Source organism: Typopeltis vanoorti, chromosome 17, assembly GCF_054136105.1.
Source record: "Typopeltis vanoorti isolate ZY-2024b chromosome 17, IOZ_Tvanoo_1.0, whole genome shotgun sequence".
Classification (NCBI taxonomy): domain Eukaryota; kingdom Metazoa; phylum Arthropoda; class Arachnida; order Uropygi; family Thelyphonidae; genus Typopeltis; species Typopeltis vanoorti.
The window spans coordinates 71,814,566-71,835,978 of NC_143565.1; the positions used below are offsets into that span (position 1 = coordinate 71,814,566).

Consider the following 21,413-nt stretch of genomic DNA (forward strand, 5'->3'; position numbering starts at 1 on the left):
GCATATGCCTCTGTTTTTCCCATCAATCAATGGGAAAAATAGGATTATTGCCTAGCAGCATTCTTAAATAGTTGCTAGAACATGTGATGAAGCACATGAGACCAAGTATTTTACATATATGTCAGTGTCACGTCACGACACTGACGTGTCGTGACGTGTTCTCTTGACGTTCGAATCCGCCATCTTGCTAAAAGTCACTTTCATCAAATAAGGAAAGCTAATTGCAAATTAATCACTGATCTAAGGGTAGAGAAATTTCTATTATACTGCGCCACTCTATCCTTAGATAAGTCTATATGAATTAGTAGGATTAATTCAAAATTAGTTAGCAGTCTTTTCACTCATTCAGGCCGATGGTATTTATTTTCTTTCCTTCTGGGATTCCCGCTAGATCCGAATTTTTGTGAACGGTGCAGTAAAAAGAAATTCAGGCAAACACAATATTTAAATTAACAAACAAAACATTTAATATATGGTTATATAACAATTACATAAATTCCACTTCTAAATATGACAAACCAGTCAAGTTAGCATATCAAGTCAAGTCATTCATATTAATCCAATCTTCCAAACTTTCACATACAAATTCACAGTTTCAGAATCACAAAGTTCCTATACCCAACTTATTACAATAGAAATTCTTAATTAATCAGTTTCCTTGTATCTCTCAACTACACTCTACGATTGACTCATAACAGGCACTAACCACGGCAGATATCATTTCATTGTCTATATTTTCAACTCTCAGCCTCGAAGGTATGCTACAGTTAATGTTAGAAACAGCGCAACGGAACTAATACTTAAATCTTCATACACTGAAATAAACTAATATGACTGTCCTTACCAGAAATAATCTTCAGTACTTCCAATATTTTGTGAGCACACTTTCAAATTGTATTTATCACACTTGCGAGACACTAAATAACTAAAACATTACTAATCGCGCTTCAAAAACTCCAGATAACAACTATAAAGTACATTAATTATTCTTATTTTTCATTCATCAACTAGTTTAACTCCGTACAATTCCTTTTTTCGTAGTATAGAAATAAGTCGTAATTGTAGACTGACTGGATTTATTCAGAATTCTTCGTTGAATGTCCAGTTCTCTAATTATCCGATTACGCAATAATTTCCTTTTATTACTACGGCTGATTTTGCTTTCAGCCAACTATAAGATTCACTTATAAAAAAAATATCTACTCAACTCCTATCCTTAGGAATCTTTTAATTACTTCTACTTCTTTAGTTTACTTCCTTGCTACCTTATAGTTCCAAAGTTCCGTTCCGACTTACTACTACGTATCTATTTTTCTCTTCTCCTCTACAAACGCTCCCCTCACACGCGCTCGTTTATTTCCACGCGTCTCTATGACAACCGATAGACGTAAACATTCTCGCGAATGTTACATTAGGTTATATAACTACATTCAGTTATTACATAACGTTAACTTTCATGAAAAGAATAAATAGAATATTTGCATTCCAATAAATGCGTAGTTAAATTACAAATATAAATTCTTACAATATTGACAAAACAGCTTAATAATATTTAATACAGAATCTATTTACCATTAAAACATTTCTTTGATTAAGCAATTAAATATTTGACATAATTAAGGTAGTTATATGATATTAATTTATAATATATGTTATTTACACCAAATAATATTTACAAATATAGTTCTTGTGACGGAAAGTCATGTTGGATTCTGAATCAAACAACATTTATTCTATTTTCTACATAATTAGAATCCAACACTGTGTAAGTGACGTTTAAATACATCTTTTCTAATTCAGGTGCATCGTCCCATGTAATGAGTCACATGTTTATAGCCAGAATAAATTGGAGGAATATGATGCTCCCAAGTCAGTGCAACTGTGCCCGGGTGTAAAATGGCTGCAAGAAGGGAACCGACGAAGTTTAAAGAGGCATTATGATAGGATTCCATGTTTCATGCCTATCTATTGGGCAAATTGTTGACAAATTGGGCCATCCCAGGTCAACAATCAGTGATACCATACCATACTGAGATGGAAGTGGAGGGAGTCAACTGCAAGTGCTACCCACTTTGGATGACCCAGAACACTCACCGAATGTGACCATAGGGAGTTACGAAATATAATATGTAAAAACCACCATGCAGAGTTCTGAGCATTGATTGTGAAACATTCAGAACCTCGGTTTTGAATGTTTCACAACATGGGTTTACATGGTTGGACCGCAATATTAAAGTCCTACATTACCTGAACTAACATGTAGTGTTGTTTTTTCGTAATTTCTTATAGTTTGCGCTTTAAACTGTTAGTCCTCTTTACCCCTGAAGAAGTTAGTCTTACGACTAACGAAACTTGGCGTGTGTTGTTTTTTGATACTTGTTTAGTTTTAAAAACAGTTTTCTTTAATAAACATGTGGTCACAAAACCGGAATAACTATATTGAACTTCTTAACCACAGAAACCTCCGCAGGAATATTTAACATGCAGTGTCATTTTCTGTGGTGCAAAGAGCATGTACAGTGGGATGTGTAAGCTTAGAAAGCTGGAGCAACAAATCATGCTACACCTCTACTGAGCAGATGGGTCTGGGTGTGTGGCGGATGCCCGGTGAACATCACTTACCAGGCATAGCCCCAAATATGAAGTTTGGAGCTGGTGGTATGATCCTAGTTCTGTGGTGCCACGAACACTGAACCCCAAGAGGCAGCGGCGTAGCTAGGGGGGAGGGGTGCGGAGGGGGCGATCCACCTCGGGCGACGACACTTTAAACCATTTTGAACTTTTGCAGTTAATTCTAAAATTAGTCTCGAGAACTCGGTTCCAAATATTGTAATACTACTGCGAATTTTCTTCGCAATTGCTGTAAGTGTTGCTAGTTGTGAGAGGTGTTTTCCTAAATTAAAAGTGATTAAGAATTGCGTACATTACTATGAAATAGACTTCGCCAATGTCATCGACGATTTTGCTAACAGAAAAGCAAGAAAAATAACATTTTAGAATGTTGAAATTAAAGTTTTACTTCAAAAATAAACACAGTGTTTTAATTTATTTCCCTATACGTCGTTTTGATTTTTAGTAGTATTTTTGATGTGTATTGGTGTGTGTAGGGCAGCAAACTCAGGGACCTCCCCGGGCGCAACAGCTCTAGCTACGCTACTGCCAAGAGGTATCTGTACATTCTAGACCAGTCCTTCCCAAACTTCTGGATGTCAGGGCCCCCTTTGCAAAAATTAAAATATTTCACGTCCCCCCTCGAAAAAAATCGTAATAGGGAGATATATTATTATAATATTTATTGTATTTATATTCAATACAAAACATACACAGCGAATATTGCAAAAATCAAATGCATATATTACATTTTTTGCCTCTTACCGTTTGGTTCTGAAGACGATGCGGGCTGTTCTGGTAAAATATGAAATACTGTCCTTTTTTTTAAGTCAGTTTCTGCTTTTTTCTGATTGTTCGCGGGATTTTTTTTATTTTTTTATCAGCCACTTATCCATCTCAGGGTTAAATTTTTTAACGTAGAATAGATCAAATAATATCACCACTTACCGATACTGGCACACCACAGACTGATAACATGAAATTAGTGAATATTACCTGAATAAGGGAAATCCCGGACCAGGAACATTTTTCTCTTTTGTGACTTTGCTACCTTTACGGTAATTAAGCCTAACGCGAAACAGACGGCAAAGGCAGGTTATTAAAACGTGCATATGATTGGTGCGGTATTAACAAAAGATCGCGCAACCGAAAGATAAAAGCATAGCTGACAATTGAGTTGAAATGCTAACTCTCTTCAACCGAATTCCATATGTGAAACTGCCATAACATTCTTTATATATATATATTACATAGTTTTAACACTTTTACGAATTTTAACACGTTCGGTTTAATTTTATTGCTGCCTTGGGAAATCGAACTCACACACATCTAATTAATAACAATAGTTATTAGTTAGATACTGTGTTTGCCCATGCAACATATGGTTTTGTTTCAGTCTATACAGCATAGTTTCTGTATGAGGGGACATGTGATTCATTAATTAGTGTGTTTTTATCCCAGTTGTCTCTAATTGCACTATTTGTTGTGAAATATATTACACAGACTCCTCATATCTTATTCACTGGCATAATAAAAGTACTTGTTTTTATTGCCTCTACAGTATAGTGGCTGTTAGGGAGGGCGTGTTACCACTGCAAGGGAGTTACTATCTCCCCACATGAACTTGTTTAAGCTTTTTTTCATGTGTGAAGTATATGCGAAACTTTTATTGGTAACAGAAAACTAGCTCGGATGACAGTGATAATATAAAACGAGTTTTGATATGTATATAAAGTCAACAGTCCCTGATTAATGAAAGGGACAGGAAGATTTGGAGTTTCCCTGGAGAGTATTCGAAGTAAATACAGTTAACCACTGCTTTGAAATGAAACATATGAATAAGCAATATTTACTAATATTCATTAAGCGCCGAAATACGCAGAAAGCAAAGTTTGTGAACCAACACCAATGTGTGAATTTTTCCATTAAAATATAACAAATAACAAAAAAGAAATAATAAATAATAAAAGTTAAATACGTTTCTTTTAAAATAAAAAAATCTACTTAGTCTTAAACCATTTTAAATTTGTTTTCATTATTTCGCGGCCCCCCTCAACAAAACCTACGGCCCCCAAGGGGGCCGCGGTCCACAGTTTGGGAAGCGCTGTTCTAGACAATGCAATGCTTCCTATTTTGTGACGTTTCTATGGAATTGACGATTGTCTCTTTCAGCAAGACCGTGTCATACGGCTGCTGCTATAACTGCGTGGTCTGTGACTGTCAATCTGTGGGACGAACTGGAGCGTCGGGTGAGGGCAAGGGACGTCTGCCTCATTACATGTCTACAGGAAGAATAGTAAAAAATTCCCATTGATTGCTATCATACAATTGTGGAAAGCATGCCCCACAGGATTGCTGCAATCATTGCAGCGAAAGGAAGTCCTACATCTTATTAAGGTGGGCGCCATGGCTAGTTTGTTTCGCACAATATGGTGTCTGTTGACTTTCCGCCAGTGTCATTGTTAATGGTATCTTCTGGTAACATTAACATTTGTTATATTATTTATTTATAACAATTATTACAATGATTCTTCTGGAGTCAAACAAGTCTTTGACTTTAGAAGAGTTAATGTAATAATAATAATTGCATTTTTGTTATAACAGTAGCGCAATGACGAGGTGTTAACTCTATAATACGTTTTGAATGAATTGCATAACATGCCTCATAGGAGGCATATTATGAAATTTTATTATTTTATTATTTTTAAATTTTATTAGACCTTTTTACAGGTAAAGCTAAGTTAGCGGCTATGTTAGACAGCGACCGAAGGATTTTTTCCATCCACAAACTCACAAAGCAAAACGCATTTTTAAAATAGTAAGTCCTTACACAGATACGTGACACCTCCGAGGAGGCCAATCTAATCCACTGTCAACATTCCTTAATCTTCCATTAGCACACAAGGCCACTATCCACCATCTACTCGCAACTCCATCTGTCACCCTCCCCAACTAATATTTTTTGTCTGTAAAGTGAGTGTTTTCTTTGGCCGAATCGCCTTTATGCTGAAAGTAAAACCCAAGCTTCCTGCCGAAAAAGCCCTGCTATCTCAGCATGAAATTTAGTACTAAATATTAATACCGTGTGGCTAGAAAGCTAAGGAGAAAGAAGAAATTCGTTAACAGTGAAGATCTGTAGCTTGTACTCTTTAGGAAATACATAGAGAGTGAACGAGAGAGAGAGAGCACTGTTCCAAAAGATAACAGTAGAAGAAATGAATGAATGAGTAGGGAAAAAAATGTCATGATATATAAAAAATGTTAACCATGGAGATATCTGTAAGATGCAAGCAATCGAACTGTACGTTCTTATGAAAGGGTGGAGTGGATTGGTGAGCCAGAAATCATTAATCAAACTAACTGCTTTCTCCAGAGGTATGTTTAGGGATCTCTTAGGGACAACATCCAAAATTCGAGAACGTATTGATTGCTGAGTAGATTTTGGTGACAAAAATATATTTTGTTTATCATCAAGGTTAGTCAAGCATTGATTGCTATTACCAGATAATTTAAATGATGATTATAATGATTAAATAAGCAACACTAGCTGGAATTTTCATCATCCGCTTTCAATTTTACAAGTAGGAGTTAGTTTTGTGTTACATAGTGCAATCCAGTTTTTTTTACATGCATCACCAAAGTACCTCCGTATTTTTCATATCCGGAACTTTTCATCTGAAAGTGAATTAACGGTCTCATTATGAAAACGATAGGATGTTTCCTTTTTCCCCCCCCTCCTGCAAAAGCGTCTCGGTAACTCCCTTGCCTCGGTAGATTCTTCACGTTATCTTCGGTAGGAAACATCTTGGTTTAAATCCGTCTAGGATGCGAGAAATCTTTATAAGAGCTTTTCGAGTCTGGTTCATATCGTGGATGAACCAGACTTTATTCAACAAATATAAGCTGTACGCTGATTTTTCGGTCCTAGAAAATAAAGAAACCTACCAGAGAATGACACACCAGGCATAATTCTACTATGTTTGATATTATCAGACAACACAGCTGATTATGGAGAGAGAGAGAAGGAGAGGATTAACCTTCCTTTTCTAATAAACTCACGTTAATGTAAGCCAAGTTATATGGCCGTAACAGATTATTCAGCTTAATACATTAATGGAAAATAACACGACATCACTTTGTACCCCACACGACCAGTTTTCTATTCGTATTGCGCATATGTACTTTGCTTAGTATTTATTATTTTCAATATGTATCTGCATAACCGAATGGTTTCGTCAAGTATCATTTGACTAGGTATAAACCCTGTTTGTGCTTATGCAAGAATTTTGTAGGCAGGACTAGGTTAGGGAAAAGAGCGATGTGTTTGGGATAGTGCATAAACAGATGATACACAAATATAGCTGCTAGTAAGAGATGAAGGGAAGTAGAGGAAGGATAGGTTTATAGCGCAATGGTATACAAGTAGAAATGAAATGGAAATGATTCGATACTTTACTGCAAGTCTGAAAATGCTCGGCGGATTTCAGAGTTTCTGGATATTCCGGACCACTGACAGGAAGATTATACGTAAGTGGATAGCAAAAGGTCTTTAGAATCAACTACCGAAAAGCAACTCACATCTGCATTATATGTAAGGTATCGCATCTGAAGTATTTTATGAAAAACGGAAACAAACCTATGATCTTAAGTGTTGATGCTCAGCGACTATTACAGTGGTGTTGTAAGTTTCCATAACAGCAGATTCCGGAGAAGTGAAAAATTTTTCTAGAGCGACAGATCTCCACTCATTATTACTCGTTATTTCAAAGGAAGACTCTGGATCTCGCGAAAGTCCTATAAACGCTTCTAAAAGAATTACATCTTCTCGAGTTCTATAAAGCATTGTAGTATTGGAATACTTTTCGTGATGTATCGGAAAATGTATTATCTTTTGTTCCTACAATCACCCAAGTCATACTGCGATATACTTTTTTAAGACAGTCTAACGCGCATCAACAGGACAGTTGTCGCAATCGCAAATCTGATGCCTAAAGATGCGATTTGAAGACAATTTGGCACCGATGGTAGCAATGATTGGTTTGGAACTAAATCATAACCCAATTCGAAACGTTTGCAGGATGAGTTGGTGAGATGCGCAAGATACAGCAATTTTTCCTATCAGAAACAGCAGGATATCTCATGTGAAACATCGCATATTGACAGAACAGCCTACTGCATTTTAGGTCATATGTGGAGGAATGCTTCATATTAAGATTATACATGCTTTTTTTTTATTTTAAACCTGAATTTCGATCTGCGACCTAAGACTTTAGGACAGTGTACATGAGATGATAGGTACATATCTGCGATCTGCACGAGATTAGTCAATTAAGCATAATGAGATTTAGGCAAATGTTGAGCTAATAAAACTATATGCATTTAGTTTCTCGGTTATTTTTACATGTCCAACAATTCAGAGTTGTTGACGTGTTTTTATTAAATGTTGTTCTAAGATTGGAAAGAATATCATATGAACATGCAGTACGACTCTTAGAAATTTAAAGATTTAAATTTGTAGGCAATTTAATGATCAAAGATCCTCAGTTAAAAGTGTCCGAACTCTGGATGACCATTCATAACTCCGGGAAGAATAAACTTTGGCAAAAGTGTGCAATTTAAGCTGATGAAATGCAGTTCAGAAAAGTTTTTTTTTTTCTGACTAAAATAGATTCTCATATGTAGAGGAGTACTCCATATTAATAAGTATCTCCATATTTGACGATTAGATACGCTTCTTTGTTACCGGAAGTGAAAAACATTTCTAAAAGGTAACAGATTTATTAATGCCAAGCAATCCTAAAAACATAATTCGATAACTGTTTTCCATTCTGTGATTTTCAGATATTTTGGAAACAAATGGACAAAGTGTGTTGATTAGGGTGACCAACTTTTGAACATGAAAACAAGGGAGATTGGATCACGACAAATTTTAGCGAAATTTTTGGGACGTGAATCCTACATTAATTGATAGGATGGTTTAAATTTAATATATACAAATAGCAATTTAAATTATAGCACATCAAAATATTTAATATAATTTTAAACATTTATACTTACATACAATTAAAATATCCATACTTCTTAGATTAAACTTATTTATATTTACCAACAGATGCTGCAGCAGCTTTGATTTTCTTGTCTCCTTGTGCAAACTCCAAAAACTCTTTACAATCGCAATCAAATTTGATCACTACCATTAGTTCTAATTTAATTAATTCTAAGCCACTTTGATTTCTCTGATCTGTCCATTTATTGTTCGTCATTGAGAACATTCTCTCAGTGTGGGCATTTGAGCCTGGAATACTTAACACAAAGCCTAAAATTTTACCAAGGTTTGGAACATTGATTTTCTTGTTGATTTTTTGGTTGCCTTTTTACATTATTACTTTCTGTTTCACCATCACTATCCATCACGAAAATATACTAATTGCACTCGATGTTCAAGGATACTGAAGATACTTCGAGAATGAATGCAGACACAACGACTGGTAAGAACGCAAGATAGGAAACAGACAAACAAAATCCGGAAGTGTATATCGAAAATCGCTACCAACATTTGATTATTCCGAATGGGTATCGATTATTAAAGATTACAAGATCAACGCAACGATATAACACCTTTGCCCGAACACCCATGCATATTCGTTGGAACAGAATTGTATCGATTAGAATTTTCCAAACTATCGATATTAGTGTCAAATTGTATTTGGCGGTTATAATATACATTGAAAAATTAACAACAATGATTGATTATGAAAAATACGGGAGTATTTGAAGATCAATACGGGAACTGGGATGATTCAAAAAAATTAGCTAAAATACGGGAGTTTCTGGGGAAATACGGGAGAGTTGGTCACCCTAGTGATGATATAAATAGAACTTCCCTTAAACGAAACGTAGCTCAAAAAAAAATAAAATAAAAATTACTCTATTCATATAAAACGAGTTCATATTCAAGTAGAGGGAGGTCAAACAGAGTCCGTAATATTGTAGGGTTATATTTGTTTATTTTATTCAACTCATTATATGTGGTCTCATTACCGAAAATTTTCTACAGAACTGCTATACCAGAGAAACTTATGTATTCACCAAGAGTCCGTAATATTAAGACTGCAGGTTTGATTTAAAAAAAAAAAAGACGAAAAAGGTGCTATATTTTACGCAAGGAACTCTGAATACATCAAATCTATTTTCTAAATATTTTAATGATATTTTTGGAATAGTTAGTAGTAACAAATATGCAACGATGAATACAATAGAATAGAATTTGCAAACTTTCACATTTATTTGCGCACGTAAGATTATTGCATGTTAAGGTATACAAGTATTCAAACATATAGCTGGTAGGTAATCGGAACTAAGGACTGAATCAGCTGTATCAGCTCGCAGTTGATGCAAGTTAAACTTGCATCAACTGCGAGCTGATACAGGTACAACTACACTGATCAAGTTACAGCACATCATGAAACCAGATTTCTCTCTCTCTCTCGAAAGCGATAAACTTTTACCTCTATTAATAACCTCTTCATTTTGCAACTTTCGCATTTCTGAATTTCATAATTTATACTAGCAAATATTTCGTCATCCAGCTTTTCTCACTTCCGAAGACAGATGAAACAAATATAAGAAAGAAAAAAAAAAGATAATTTTAAAATAGCCGAAGTTTTAAATTATCCAGAGACAGTCAAGAACTCAGCAAAGCGAGAAATGCATATGCTGAATGATTGTAACGCTAATATGCTTTATCAATCAAGCATACGAACCATAAAAGAAAAAAAAATACTACATACTGTAAAACACTGTATATTATTGTAATAACAGTCAAGAGTAATAATTATAAGAATACAATAATGACATATGCTATGCAAATGACACTCATTAATCTTGCATGAAAAATTTAAACGAAAAGTTGATTTTGGGAAATACAATCACAACATCAAATAATGTATTCAACATGCATACACAAGAGGTTTCAAATCAATGCTGCGAGTGGACAAGAGCTAATATTTTAAATAGTTAGAGTTTGTAATTCTGGAGAAAGGCTCTTATTTCATAGAATAGGCAGAGAATATTAAAGAGGGCGAAAAGTTGGTTCGGTAGGTTTGAAGCTTGACAGTAAATGGATATTTACGTGCTCGTGTTCGTATAGATCTAAAGGAAAGTGAAGAAATAATGACGGTCGGTTCAGTGGAACCCAGCCCATGAAATTACCTATAGAGACATAGAGCAAAAACAGAACATCTTATGAGAAAGCAGTTTGGGTTAGCATATGATGATACAGTGTTATAGGACAGGTATGGCATCATCTTCTGAAACCAACATGATACTGTTGATTGTAATGCATTTTTGTCCATAAATTGCACCTATTCTCCTGGCCGGTTTACCTGGTTGCGGGACGAAAAACCCGAGTTTCCGTGGAGGGGAGGACCCTGCTATTCCCGTATGAGATAGTCTAACTCAGATTCAGTTGAAAAGCAATGATAAAGGTTCTTCGCGTCTTAGACGGGATTCGAAACAGGCTGAGTTATGAAGGCTCAGCAATTGGAGTGAATATTTGCGAAAGAGGACTGTATATATTCTTACTCACAGCATCAAATATCTGTAGAGAGGCTTTTTAGTGCACCACCCAAAATGTCGGAACAGCATAACAAGGTCGGACGGATTTCGGGTGTGTCTAGTACTGTATTAGTATGAACGGAATAGGAGCGAAATGCCAAGTTGTTTTTTTGAAGGGTGAAGAGGATATAGCTAAAATGTGTTTACGCCAGTAAAGGCTAGAGGTAAGTCAGCTGAAGAAGAGAAATCTGATTATCAAGAAAGTAAGGGAGGTGAAATCTTTCTTGTAAGATATAACAGTACTGCCTTTCGATAGTACTCACTTCTAAATAGTACTAAATTTGTAGTCACTTCACTGAAGAGTGGCAAGTCCAGAATTTAAGATGCTGATAATGAACAATCTTGAAACTTGGAATGATTGTGTATTACATGGTTTATCAAATGAAGAAAAGGAATGGGGACGTACAGTCATCAGCGAAACTATGGCTAGGATTTCTGATCAGTGAGCAAATAGTAATAACGGAATAATAATAATGCTTTTTACATTCTGCATACTTGATAAGCTAGAATCCCTAATGTGCATTATCTGCAATTACATGATATAATAACTATCAATTATAGACAGCCATATAACAAAATCCATCAATAATATCAAAGATAAACAACACTTACCCAAGTAAACTGATGACATCTTCGTTGGGACGTTTTCATCAAGATAAGTACAACCAAGAGTATAAAAAGGGGCTGCGCCTGCACCATGCAATAGCTGTCCAAGTAAAAATATGTATTTATAATTGGACAAAGATGACATAGGTTCAAGTTCACTATCACACGTAGAATTATTGGTCCAGTTTAATTTACTGGGACATATATCTTCTTGTTGTATACTGAATTTATAGGGTCCAGCGATAAAATGGGGAAGGGAGAAAACAAATGATCCTAGCGCTAAGATCAAAACTCCTGTTCCTATAAAAAGTGGTTTACTACGAGTACCACCCAGGTAACTGACAGGTATAAGGCACAGAAAGGAAGCGATATCGTAGCCTCCAGCAATCAGTCCCGATTCTGTGCTTCGAAGCTGGTAACGCTTTTCAATTGTGGTAATAACAACATTAATGAATCCATTAACTATAAGTCCTTGTAAAAATCCTGCCCAACATAACCAGGCCAAAACCCATTGAGGTGTACGAAACCGCTGAAGGCATTTAGGATGGAAACGTCCCCAGCCACATTTTTCACCGTCATCAGAGCAGTCGTTGGGATTGTAGCGATTGTTCTGAACTTGAAGAGACATCATATGATCAGCAACACAATCTAGTGCGTGATTGTTAGCATGAGATACAAGAGGCTCATGGCTGTGCGATTCGTGCATATCATTTGGGTAACCGTCAGTCATCGACGAGAGACGCGGCAGTTGTCCCATAGTACTGTTCTTTACGATGGTCATTATGGAAAGAAATTTCGGTACCTAGACACCATATAACAAGCGAACTCTTAATCTTTCCTTTGGGTTTTCCTGTAAGGTTAAAAACAAAAGATGTTAATATGAAATAAAAAAAAAAACAGCAAGCTGATTTTTATACAATCTGATTTGTATGAACAAATTTAAAAAATTTTAATTAACCAATTTATTATACTATAATACCTGTATGCTTCTACTCAAATGCAACGTGTACACTTTTATCGCAAAAAACTGCATAGGTTTTGTTGTCTAATAGTACTTACTGCCAGACTCGGTAAAGGTTTCTACTGCATGAAATTTTGCTTATGGGTGACTGAATACTTCTAAATTGAATAGAGTAAATGTGCTTTTGGCCTTGTTAAAAGTTGCTCTTTAAGGTGGATAATGGTGACCACACCACATTACAGAGTATTCGATGACCACTGAATTTTGAATAAAAATAGCAAACACGAACAAATATAACACTCCAGAACAAATGCGTGATTATATGATAAGTATTTGCTGGCTTGGTTGGCAGAGTGGATAAGCGTCTCAGTTTTTCAACCTATAGACCGTGGGTTCGAATCCCTCTGTAGCATTGAATGTTCGTGAATGACTTTAGGCAGTAAATATTTATCACTCTGGCGTGAGGCTACCACCCTATTTAGTGAGGTTTGAAGAGACTTTGAAAAAAGCATGATGTTTAGTCTCTAAAATAAGGTTCCAGGATTCTTTAACCCTTAGTCCATTCGTGGTACATATACAGTGCTTTATGTTTTCAATCTGTTGTGAATGATAGTGACATGGAAAAAAAAATCTGTTTTTTTTTTTTTTTTTTTTTTTTTTTCAAAACCGAAAACTTGGTACAGATATGTAGATGACATCTTTATCATTTGGAATCATACGAAAGAAGAACTAATGGATTTTCTCAACCAAATCAATAGTTTCCACCATACTATCAAATTCACATTAGAAATTGAAAAAGATGAAAAACTTCCATTTCTAGACATCCTAATAAAGAAACAAACCAATAACAGTATCAACATGTCTGTGTATAGAAAACTTATGAATACTGGACGTTACCTCCATTTCAACTTGTCACATCATATATCCCAGAAACTTAGCATTATCCATATGCTTAAGAAAAGAGCTATACATTACACAACAGACCAAGATGACTTACAAAAAGAATTAACTACAATATCCAGAGAGCTATCCTTAAATGGTTATCCAAAAAGACTCTACAACAAGATTCTCTTTTCGGATGACACCCAATACATCAGTACTATAACTATTCCATTTGTCAGCAGCATTTCCAAAAAATTGGCTATCTTTCTAAAACCACACAATATTAGAGTAGCATTCAAGCCGGTCAATACTATTCGGAAATTTTTAAGATCACCGAAAGACTCTCATCCATTCTACAAGTACTCTGGAGTATATAATATACCTTGCTCCTGTGGTGTTAGTTACGTTAGTCAGACCTCTAGAAGCTTCGAAACGAGACAGAGGGAGCACATAGGCTATGTTAGAAACAACAGACAAGATATTTCAGGCCTTTCTTGCTACTTTGCCTCTACCAACCATCTTATTGAGTGGGATAAGAGTCATATGCCCTATATAGAAGAGAACTACCATTCCAGAATCTTCAAGGAGACTGCTAAGGTCGCCCGTTTCAACAGGAAACCTAAATAAGAATCAAGGTCTAATCCTACCGGAATTTTGGAAAGCTTTAATTAGATCACTAAACATCAAAGAAATGAACTTTCACGCCAATTATATTATGGCTCGCAACAAATAAATCATGTTCCCGAGACACGCGCATTGTCTCGCACAATACTAATTTTGTATGAATTAGAACTGTCAGTTAAAACCTAGTCTGTTACTTTCATATCGCTTACCAATTGTATCCATCTCTGAAGATGCCGACAGCAAAAATCGGTGAAACATGTAGGACGATAAATTAAAACTCACTTGACTAACATTCAAAAAAGTGTTATAGTAATTAAAAATCTATTTTATTTGGGCGTTCAGAAATTCTGGTGAGACCACACACCACAATGAAGAAACTCAGTGCTATACAAAATCAGTTACATTATATCATTTTAGAACAAACGTAAAACTGTTGATTGATATAAAAAAATGTGAAATGTTTTTAATTATTATATGGTATGTACGTCAATTGACCTCACTCTTAACTTTTTTAGATCAGAAAACAATAATAATTCGGATCAAAACTTCTCATTTTTGAAGTATAATAAAATCAAAGAAAGGCACATTCCAGATAACGAACAGAATATTAGCTGCAATTTGAGATTTATTCCAAGTAACATCATCGTCATACTTTTCATGATCTAATGATTAATTCTGGTATGAACATTATCATCATACTTCTTAGGAAACAGTTATCCTGAGTTAATACTGCGCCACCCACAGTGACAGAAATCATGACACTGCAAAGAAAATACACTGTTTGAACTAGGAAGGGAATTTGACTTATCCAGACATATGAAGCTTGGTCAAAATGACTTTAGGCTGAATGGCTTTTGTACATATCACTGAGCAGAAGAAGGGGTGATGTTTGTGTAGCAACGGTTGTGAAGTGAGGAGGAAGTGGGGTTTCTCGGGTCAACACACTCTATTCTAACTATTCATCAAGATGGTATTAACATAGCACCGCCCGGAAATCGATATGAACCGAGGTGCGTGCGAGGATCGTGTACACATGAAGACAAAGTCTCAAATGCTATTGGCTCTTCCTGAGGTACACACCAGCATAGGTTCTTCATCAGTGACTGATGTGTTTTAATTAAATCGGTATTTTAACCAAGTGTGAGATTCATGCGACATTCTATCCGACAGCTAGCACGATGCTGGGCAGGCAGCACACTTCACTGTGAGCAAGAAGGAAAAAGCACAAGTTAGAAAGATACACGAGCCAATTATCACATAGTTGACTTTGAACGCAAATGCCGACTGAGAGTTACATGCATTTTCATGACTCAACTTCTAATGTTTCTCGCAGTAATAAATAAATGAAGCAAAGGTTCCAGGCTAAATGACAAGGATACACAGAGTTTACTTATTAAAATAAGCGGAAATAAGACGAGTAGATAAATAAATTCATTATTTTAAATCTCTTTAAAAGTCAAAACCGTTTTAAAACAGCCACATGCAAGTAACGTTTTCTAAATAAATGAAACAATAAATAGAGTCTGTGCTAATTAGTGAACAGCATGATGGGAATAGTTGCAGATGGCTACTGTATGTACAAGTGACAATTTTGTTCTGGGAATGTGAGCAACTATACAATGTTCAGAAGAGAAATGAGAAACCTTGCATTGGACTTTTTATTTATTTATTTTTTTAAAGCTTCGAATTTCTTTGAATTTTTGACTAATACAGAAATATGAGTAATTCAAAATAAAAACTTTCCGGGGCGAATTCTGGAGTACAGACCAGAGGAGTTTCTTCTAGAAGGAAAAATCGGCCGTATATTTACGAATCTGCTTAACTCACTTTCAATTGGATAGATAGCCTGAATGCTCTTCGCATTATAGTTGAGATTCGAATCCAGACTTTTTCCAGTTAAAAAACACAGTCTTTTTAGTCAATGTGTTAGAGACGACAGAAATATTTTCATGTAATTCTGATCTCAGCTGGATGAAATCTTCCACATTAAACAGGAGATGTTCAGATCCCGAAGAGAACTGCAAATTAACTTAAAATGCAACTTTTTTCTTTTCTTGAGAATGTTAATAAGTGCAGAATAACCTCTAAACGCTAGTATCAGGACCTAGAACTTGCTGGTAAATTTAAAAAAATCAAGTTTTTCAGAAAAGCAGATAATTCAGTCTCCTCTTTTACGTTATTATATAATAATATATACATATTTTTTTAATGTATTGCGCTTTTTTGATATGACAAATAACATAAAAAGAATGATGAAATAAAGAAATAATAGAAATATATGCAAAATAGATCGCATAATATTCTTTGTAAACGGTGAATACTGGAGAGCTACAGAATTCATACAGTCATGCCGAGAAATAATATATTAGAGTACAGTACTGTATTTTTATTTATTGCAATACTAGATATGGTACGTTTATTGTATTTTAATTAAACAAAACAAGAAAATGGAACTATTATTTTTCAGATGGTTGCGTTCTTTAATTTTTATCAAGTTTATTATATTTTAATACTATAATTGAATCAAATAGTAAATAAATTTAAAAAAAATGGCTTAATAGGGGGCAACTATGCCAAGAATGAGGTGGCTGTTTAACCTGATGAACTATGTGACCGTTTCCGGGTTATTAATATACTCAAGGAGAGTATAAATACAGTTTTCAGCTAACTTAAGACAAACAAAAGGAAGTTCTCCAGTAGGAACAGCAGTTGCCATATGATATTGGGGAAAGAGATTCAGAAAAATGCAAGAATAGATTTATTGTCTGAGTTCGCTGATTCGCATGGTAAAGACAGTTAACTCGTATGGGTACACCCCATCTCTCTCTCTCTCTCTCTTTTTCCTCGGTGTGCGTTGAACGATCACACCCACACACTTACGAACAGAAGATAGAAGTAGAGAGAGAGAGAGAGAGAGAAATGTGAATTGGCAAGAAGTTCGAGCTGTCTCGCTTTCTTGAGTTTCGAACATGAGAAGAGGGACAATGTCTTTACACAAATATTTCTTCTATATTAGTTCTGTATGCTGATTTGTTTTCTTCACATGTATGGAAGTTCATGTTTAAGTCTGCAAACTTAGTTTTGATAAATAATATCATATATTTTAAGAACATTTCCTAGTTTTGTTTGTTCCGGATATAAAAGAACTCATAAGGAAATATTAAGAAACCAAATTATGAAACCGCCATACAATTTAGAAAAAAAAAACACATTTGTTTTCAGTGGGATCAGTAGATCCTTTCAGTTCTTAATTTTGGTTCAACTTTCATATATAGTGATATATACTTTATTTAACCTTGACACGTGAACATTTGCAACAGACTATGTTTATGGTGGGCTTGCTGTATGTTAGTAGAGTTTAGTCATAGATAGTGGTGTTAGTAATAAAAAAAGTTATTTAACCATCAAAGACGTTATCGTGAAAAGGAGATTAGTTTGTGTTAATTACGGCAGAAGTAATTAAGATTATCAGTATATGTTATTGTCTTTCAACTGTGTATTCCCTATTAAGCCCTCTTCTGCGATACGAAAACCGAGATTCTCTTTCATCCGATAATACAAACATTTTAATAATTTAAACATAAAGAATTATATGCATGCATTAAATCACATTTATTTCGTAATGGTAGGCATTACTGACGATAGGCAAGTTCTGATTATGGATCTTGAGGGTCGACTGGATTATTTTTTGCCGTCTTTGGATAAGTTGGAAGCTCTTCAGATTTCTTTTTAAAATAACAAAGGAGGTTGTTTGCATTTCTTGATGTATTCTTTCTGAAAAACATAGTAGTTAGGCTCAACACTGCATCGACTCTTATTCTAACGGAACAGCTTCGTTCCCAGTAAGGATCGATGTTGCCTAGCTTCTGCAGATGCCTGTCAATTCCAGACAGAATTTGTGCAAGTCTTGGGTTTTTATAGACAATCAAATTAGTCTTTCTTGCTCCTGAGTCAACAGTACTACCACTTCTTCCAGTTCCTCATTTACAAGAAGCTGAGAATCTTTCTAGCAACTCACTCACATAATTAGGCTCATAGTTGTTAAGACCTATCTCCTAAGCAATTGCGGTAATTTTATTCGCAGTCTGTGGAACTTATATCTCCCAAAGTCATGCACAGACTTAGACTTGCTTTTCCCCACTCCATTCATAGAAGATGTGACCTTTTTTTAAGCAGCATCGATGTTCTTGATGTCCTTCAGGACATCAATCAAGAACATCGATGTTATGAGACTGCCAGTATTCTTGTTTTTGTTAGCGTAGTTCGAGATGAGGTACTAGTCAGAAGTTACTGCCTTCCTAACCGGGGACTAGTGCAGGCTACCATCATTCCCCGGCTAGGAAGTAAGGATCTTCACGGAACCAGTTTTCCTATTTTGAAGGATGAAAAACCAGAATTTCCGGGAGAAAAACCTCCAAATCGAAAACACCTGATAAAAGTTCTTCACGTCATAGACGGGAGTCGAACCCAGATCTTTCCAACCAAAGGGACTCGTCTATACCGACTGAGTTACTGAGGTTCCACTCCAGTATTCTTTGACAGACATATTGTAGTTGTCCATTTCCTGTAATGACTCTTTAAATGTCTGCTGAAGGTAGGTTTTACAATTTGTTATGATGTCTTGATTTATTGGTTGTAAAAGAGAGGTATTTAGCAACAGAAATTCAACTTTTACATGTTCAGCCGCCCTTATCTGTACTGTGTTTGGTGGATATCTAGGGCATTGTTTATCAGCAGCGACTATAATTATTTTCGACATAGTGGCATATCGTTGTATCATTGAAGTTCAAATGATTGGTAAATTTGCTCTAATCAGCTCTTCTTAACCTTTGAGATTTCAGTGACAGGTGACCAACGAATTGAGTTTTACAGTTCTTGAAGCATTTCCACCAAAACGAAGAGTTAAACGGTCCTTGGCTAGTTTAAACCCAGAAGTATGTTTTTCTTCGCATGAGATGAAAGTTCGATTTCTTCCCTATTGAAAACAAGATCGGGAGAGGGAAGGATATTTACCTTCTTCCATGAATCACTTCTTCCATGAATCACTCAGGATACGCCCTTGACGCTTCATCATTAGCACTAGGCCGCACCACCTGCTATTTTTATATTGTAAATTTGAGCAAGTTCGCTGCTTGAAATTAGCATAAAATTTATTCACCACTTTCCTTTTCTTTTATCTTGTCGAGCAAACTCTTCATCACTTTGGTGTTTATCCGAACACTTTGTGTTCGAGGAATGTTTCTTTCATTTAACTACACACTGGCCTGGACATGTATATACGCTCATAATTACATGGACGCGAAGTGCCCACGTACCGGCCAAGTCAATATAACCATTGGATATTATTGAAATAATATGGATATGAAGCATATATATTTGATATATTTCATCCGCGTGGCCGTTTGGGTGGTTAACTTTTCAACCCACAATCAGTAAGTAAAATTTTTTTCGATTAGATGATCATGTGATTATTTAAGAGTTGTAGCAGATTTACGTCTTGCAGTTTCCGTTGTCTTTTTAATTTTATCAGCATTCTACAGCGGAGAGACAATATGTATCTCCCTTTAAACAGTAAGATGTAACTGCCCAACACCCAATTCTTTTAACTCCCATCTTTTATGCTAATGTTACAGATTTGTGGGGTCTTACAATCAGACACGATTCCAGTGTTATTTAGACGAACAAATTTGATGAAAAGGTGCAGTGTTAAAGTACAGAATAAGCCTCGATCGTGCAGTAATATTATAGACACAATGCAGTACTGAAGGTCACAAATTGATTTTTAATAATACAGTCATTGTTAAGTATATAGTCACTACCGAATGCAACACAGTAATCTGAGACACAATGCGATCTGTCCAGTAGCGCTGCGAAGTGATATTTATTTTACTTATTTTTTTATTTTGTGGCAGCAGCACGGAATCAATTTTTCTAGAATTTTTGTGCGAAACTAAATTCTTAAATCAGGATATTCATATCTACGGACTATATAAAATTTAATGAAGATGGGTATATAATGGTGTGCAAATTTGTTTAGTGGATCTCCTTTTTTTTTTTTTTTTTTTTTTTTTTTAACACAGTGTATTCAACAACTTTATGTCAGCACTTGCTTATTAGAGGTGGTTCTCAGTCAGATGTCATACGATAACCCTTTGATGCAATTTTCTCCCTCCTCGCTTTCATCGCTACATTGTTTGGAATCGATCATACCAGATACTACCATTTATGACTTACTCAAAAAAAAAAAAAAATCTCAACATCATTATTTTGTAACATGATGTGGTATCGTTGGTGTCTAGTTAATGAACATATATCTTTCCGCAACGACATAGGTATCTTTTAAACTAGCTTATTGCAAAACAAACTGCCGACCTCATTAAGACAACGTTCCTCTTCAAACACGAATGGAAATGTAGTGCAAGCATGAATGGGCAAACCCACACTTTGCTAGGAAATGTCACACAATATATGAATAAGCAATTTGCCTACAGATGGATCAGTGAGAGCCAACTGAATTGTCTATCGTAGCCAACATATCGTAGTCCACTAGATTTCCATATGTCGAAACACACGAAAAACATGGTGTGTGTGTGTGTGTGTGTGTGAGAGAGAGAGAGAGAGAGAGAGAGAGAGAGAGAGAGAGAGAGAGAGAGAGAGAGAGATCTAAGTGGACAAGAGATCAACAGTCAGCTAAATTGATGCTGAAAAATAAACTAATTTTTCGTTATACTCTTATAGTCGGAACGAATCAGAATGCGCATCGAAACTGGCGGAAGCCATTTTGAACATTTAATAAGTAGTTGTATGCGTATTTTTTTACCTTTTCAATAAAGGTAAAAAATTATGTTTGTTCAAATCAAGTTGAACTATATTTCAAATGTCCCAGAGTTCAATAACTTTGATAATTATAATTGAACTCATAGTCTGACATTTTTGTGACTCAAAATAGCTTCAGTAACTTTAGATCTTGAAGTAATGACATAAATTGACACACTCTGCGATAGTTATTTTGGGAAGATTTATTATTATTATTTATTTATTTATTTATTGGTAGGAGACAGAAGAAGCCAATACTGTAACAATAATTACATGAATTGGCAGCAAATTTAAATTC

The 21,413-nt window shown here is 35.3% G+C and overlaps 1 protein-coding gene across 2 annotated transcripts in view; it reads right to left on the reverse strand.

Annotated features, from left to right (window-relative positions):
- Nucleotides 1-21,413, reverse strand: part of Oatp26F (Organic anion transporting polypeptide 26F) — a 250,080-nt gene that overhangs the window by 106,896 nt on the left and 121,771 nt on the right. For both annotated transcript variants that reach the window (XM_090407707.1, XM_090407708.1), the window contains one exon: nucleotides 11,839-12,682. In XM_090407707.1, the coding sequence (XP_090263833.1) occupies nucleotides 11,839-12,613 (775 nt within the window). In that variant the 5' untranslated portion in view covers nucleotides 12,614-12,682. The remainder of the gene's footprint in view (nucleotides 1-11,838; nucleotides 12,683-21,413) is intronic.